We start from the raw sequence: 5,000 nt of genomic DNA on the forward strand, positions 1-5,000 counted from the left end.
CCTCTCACCCCACCCCACCCCCCTTCACATATATACTGCCGGTCAGTCTAATGTCATTAGGCCTAACCACAAGGATCCAGGCGGAGCATACATCGTATACAAAAGAATTCTAGCGGTATATCTCCCTTAAATTTGAGACGATGAGTATCTCGGGGTATGTGTAAAGTTAGCCTGGCTTGATTATCATCTCTCTCCTTCTTTATCTTCGTTTTTGGTTTGTTTATTCTGTTCGTCTCTATTTTTTAATATATTTTTTTTTCTCTGTCACTCTTTATTGTTCTTTTTCGTTTTTGCTTTTTTTTTTTTTTTTTTGCTCTTTCTTTTCTCTCTCTCTATCTCTCTCTCTCTCTCTCTCTCTCTCTCTCTCTCTCTCTCTCTCTCTCTCTCTCTCTCTCTCTCTCTCTCTCTCTCTCTCTTTATCTATCTCTCTCTCTCTCTCTCTCTCTCTCTCTCTCTCTCTCTCTCTCTCTCTCTCTCTCTCTCTCTCTCTCTCTCTCTCTCTCTCTCTCTCTCTCTCCCTCTCTTTCTTTCTTTCTTGTTTTCTTCCTTATTTTTCCCCCCATTTTCATTCCTCGGATTTTCTCCTTTCTTGTTTACATTTCGGTCTTGACGTATATTGTACAAAATTTCCGACCAATTACATTTCAAAAACTGTAATAAAATGAGTAACGATGGTCAATGAATGTATAAAAAAAAAAAAAAAAAAAAATATTATATATTATAATGATTTAATATAGATTTAGCTTACAACTTGTATGGTCTCTGGTCAGTCTAGATTTATCTGTCGGTCAATATAAATAAATATTATGATAAAACAAAAAAAAAAAAAAAAAACGTTGGAATAGAAGAAACGGCATATACAGATGGCATTTCTGTCGGCATTTTTTTTTTTTAATTCGTTCCAAATATATTGGAATGTATGGAATCTGTTTCTTGGAATCAGACATGTGAATATTTTCGTGTATTTGATTTTTTTCTGTTGATTTTATTTATCAATTTAATAATTAGTGATAGACCTATTATTAATAGGAGCCATAGGTCAGATTTGATTAGTTGCTCTATAATCTGGAGAAAAATTTATTCAAACGGGTAATTAACAATTACAGGATTTTTTGTTATTTTGAAACTTAAGTAATGTATAAAAGTTGTTAAAAAGGTGTTGAACATATAAAAGACCTGTGGTAAAACGTCAGTCGTAAGAGGTATCTCCTGGTTGTCAAAAACAGGCTCAGAGCAATGTCTTTCGGTATATTACATTTTGTGAGGCAATTGCGCTGAGTGCGAGCGGCATGGCGGGATCAGCGGCCCCTAACCGAGTCTCGTTCTATTGCAGGGCAGCAGCAGTGAAGGCGGGCGGGCCGGGACCGCGGGTGACCCGTCGGCAATGTGAAGATGAAGGCCGCCCCCGCCCCGGCAGGGGACCCGCTCCCCTCACGCACGCCGGCTCCGTCAGCGCCACCGGGGGCCGCCCCTGGGGGAGGCGCGCCGCCCTCCAACACCGCCAGCACCGATACTACCTCCACCAGCGGTAGTGGGAGCGAGGGCGGTGGGCGGTGGGCGGCGGCGATTCTCCTCCTGACGCATGTTGTAGAGCTGGCGGCCATGGGCGCTGCCATCCTCACCCGCAGCGTCCCCGAGACTCAGCTCGAGGCAGAGCCCTGGAGCGCGCCCTTCCTCCCCCTGCAGGTGACGGTGGCGGCCGCCCCGCTCGTCGTCATCACGGCCATCTCCCTCGTGTGGGCGGTGCGGGCGCAGGACTTCTCCGGCAGGGCCACGGCGCGGATGCTGTGCTGGCTCCTGCACGTCCTGCAGGCGTCCATCCTGTGGCGCTTTCTGAAGGTGCACCTGGCGTTCGACCCGAGTGACGTGGCCGAGCTGGGGACCCTGCGCTTCGTGCAGGTCCACGTGCACACGCTGCCCTTCCTGGTGGTGCACGTGGCTATCATCCTGGGCGGCGCGACGGCTCCGGGCGTGGCCAGCGTCCTGGTGGCGGCGGCCATGGTGGTGTCCGTCGTGGTGGCCATCGTCGTGGCCACCACCGCCTCGCACAGCTCGCGCCCCTCGTCTCTCACCCCGCCCACCATAACGCAGGTCGCCCACAACCCCATCCACGGCCAGGGCCCCGAGCACAATCACGACGCCGCCGCCCGCGTCGTGGTGGCCGTCACCGCCGCCTGCGTGCTGTGGAGCCGCGCCGTGGCCGTGGCCATCCTCTTCTGTCTGCACGTGAGCTGGGCCAGCGTGCTGGTCCTCGTGCACTGGCTGGGCGCCCTCGTGTGGCTCGGCCTGCAGGAGGAGCTCGAGCCGACGACGCTCGGGCCCTTCCGCAAGATCCTGCGCCGCGCCTTCCTGGCGTACCTCCTGCTGTGGGATTTCCACGTGTTCCGCGACGACGCCTCCGCCATGACGGTGTGCGCCCGCCCGCGCCTCCCCGCCGCCTACTACACCCTCACGGCCATCCAGAATGTGGCGGTGACAGCCACGTGGTACAGCGCGGGGAAAGCCACCCTGCCTGTCATCCGCACCGCCGCCATCTCGTCCGTGCTGGCCGCCCAGGCCGTGGCATTACTGCTCTTGGCGCTCTCCTACCTCTACTGCTCCTCGCTTCTGCCGTCGTGGCCTCGCAATAAGGCCTCCGCCCTCGCCAGGACGGCCTCACTAGTCACCCCCTGCGCCAAGGTCGCCCCTCCAGCCACCCCGCCTGCGGACACCCCGGAGCACCACGACAACGGCTCCTACGTGGACTTCAAGGACGTAGAAGACGGCGTCGTGCCAGAAGTGAGCAAGGCCAAGGCGGATCCAGAGGACCTGAGGGAGGTGGTTCTGACGCCCATGAAGAGCCTTCCGCCCATCGCCCACTCCACGCCACGCTCCCCGCTGCCCCTTGCCCCACGGCTCATGGCCGCCCACCTGCCGCCCGCCATGTTCAGCTTCTCCCACGACATTCTCCCCCCTCGCCTGGCCAAGTCCGAGAGGTCGTCCACAGACAACGGGTCTTTCAATTCCCGAAACACAAACACACTCCCGCCGCAGCTGCCCCCGGAGTACGACCTGCTGCACAGGGCTCACGGTTCCTTCTCAGACAGCTTCAGTTCGCTGTCGTGCGGCACCATCAACCGCGCTACCACCAGCGCCAGGGCCATGGCCAACCAGGATCCCCGCTCGTCGCGCACTCCGCCCCCGACGGCGAAGGTCTCCTTCGCCTCACACACGTCCTGCAGGAACGGCTTCTGCCACTGCAAACTCTTCGACGGGATCGAAGGGCCGTGCGACGTGGAGGAGGAGGAGGAGGAGGAAGAGGAGGAGGAGGGCGAGGTCGAGCAGCGGCGGGAAGCTCAGGCTGACCCGGGCCGAGCAGACGAGGCAGTCGAGTGCGACGTCGTGAGGCAGTGCCACGAGTACAAGACCAAGATCCAGGCGTCCGGCGTGTCGCACATCTTCAAGGCGCCGCCCAAGGCTGCCTGCGAGTCGGCGCCCCGCGTGGCTCTCGTGCGCGGGGTCCAGAGGTTCCGTGTGGTGTGCGCCGCCTGCCTTCACGCCCACGACCCGCTCCTCACCAGCTGCCTCGCCCACGCCTCCCCCCCAGAACCACCGGTGCTCTCAGGATACCAAACGACGCCTTTGGCGCGGAGTCACGTGGCGCGAGGCTCCCTGAGCCGCTCCTGCGAGGGCTTGGGTGGAGGCTCGAGCACCGACTACCCGTCGGACACGGAGGTCACGGCCACGGCGGACACTCTGAGCTCGGCGTCCGCAGACTCCCACTCCACCTACACCACCTGGCCAGTGGGTCGCGGGCCCGGCATGGCGCGGCTCCTCCAGCTGCACCCCGGATCACACGACTACGTGACCGCGTGGCTCCGGCACCAGCAAGCCCGGGGACCGCGCGCCCCCCCACCCCCGCCGCCTCAGGGACCCCATGAGTCATCTCACTCTACCACCCCCGACCCCCCCACCCGTCGCCAGCGCCGCCTGCGCCGCCACCTGCCTCGCCCCCCGCGCCACAAGGACCCTCCGCCGCCGCACCTCCTGCAGGACCTGGAGACGGTAGTCTGAGGCTCGCCGCTCTCTCCGGGAGGCCCCTCGGAGTGGAACACTAGTGGAGTCCCGTGAGTGAGTGTTACAAATGACTTAACAAAAAAAAAGATAAAAAATACCAAAAGGTATTCTAGGCTGTACAGTTCTTTTAGGGCGTCAACGCCTCCTAGGATAAAGCGCTGGTCGGTCGCCGCCGCCGCAGAACTTGCAATGAATCCTGAGCGTTCGGCCTCGTCGCCAGAACCGAGTGACTGAAGAAGCGGTGTAGCGTAGTGTGCGAGTCGCGTGCATCGGGTTTGCAACAGTACTGTTAAAGTCTCAGGGCGCGGACGGGTGGGAGCTGACACCGGCTCCACTGCTCACGGGGGCCCACCTCGCCCACCGCCGCCCACCCTTTCGCCCACCGAGTTGCTCCGGCTGGCACGACGAAGGGTGGGCGGCGGCGGCGCTGCGCTGGGCCTCCTGTCTACTGTAAGTCATGTACATACGCCCTTGGCTCGGCGCTCGAGCCCGGCCATGAATGACAGATGTATGCTAAGTCCTTTATAACACTTTTATATTATATTTTAAGATAAAATACGTTTTTAGAATGGAGTTTTATTTTCGCCCTTCTGGAGGTGTCCCCTATGGTTAACATCAGTCATAAGAATCTGGATAAGTGTTTGAATGGCACTTATTGCGAGAACATAATTGTGATTATGAAAATAATATAGAGGGAAAGAAGAGAGAGAGAAGAAAGGAAAGTAGCATTGGAAATATAGCCGTGACAGGTATAAAAGTAATTAAGATAACACAATTGAAATATTCAACCATTAGTTTTTGCAGCTGCAATAATTACACGCAATGCAAAAAAGAAAATTAAAATTGAAACGATTGAAACATTGAAGGAAATATCAACGCAAGGTTAACATATTACTGTAAATAAACTTCTTCCGTTTAGAGTAGATACGGGTGTACATGAGACT

At 56.3% G+C, this 5,000-nt stretch overlaps 1 protein-coding gene across 3 annotated transcripts in view; it reads left to right on the forward strand.

Annotated features, from left to right (window-relative positions):
- Nucleotides 1-4,622, forward strand: part of LOC125031875 — a 165,061-nt gene extending 160,439 nt beyond the window's left edge. For all 3 annotated transcript variants that reach the window (XM_047622865.1, XM_047622866.1, XM_047622864.1), the window contains one exon: nucleotides 1,334-4,622. In XM_047622865.1, coding sequence (XP_047478821.1) covers nucleotides 1,393-4,053 — 2,661 coding nt within the window. In that variant the 5' untranslated portion in view covers nucleotides 1,334-1,392 and the 3' untranslated portion in view covers nucleotides 4,054-4,622. The remainder of the gene's footprint in view (nucleotides 1-1,333) is intronic.
- Nucleotides 4,623-5,000: the final 378 nt, after the last annotated feature.

Source organism: Penaeus chinensis, chromosome 13 (assembly GCF_019202785.1).
Source record: "Penaeus chinensis breed Huanghai No. 1 chromosome 13, ASM1920278v2, whole genome shotgun sequence".
Taxonomy (NCBI): domain Eukaryota; kingdom Metazoa; phylum Arthropoda; class Malacostraca; order Decapoda; family Penaeidae; genus Penaeus; species Penaeus chinensis.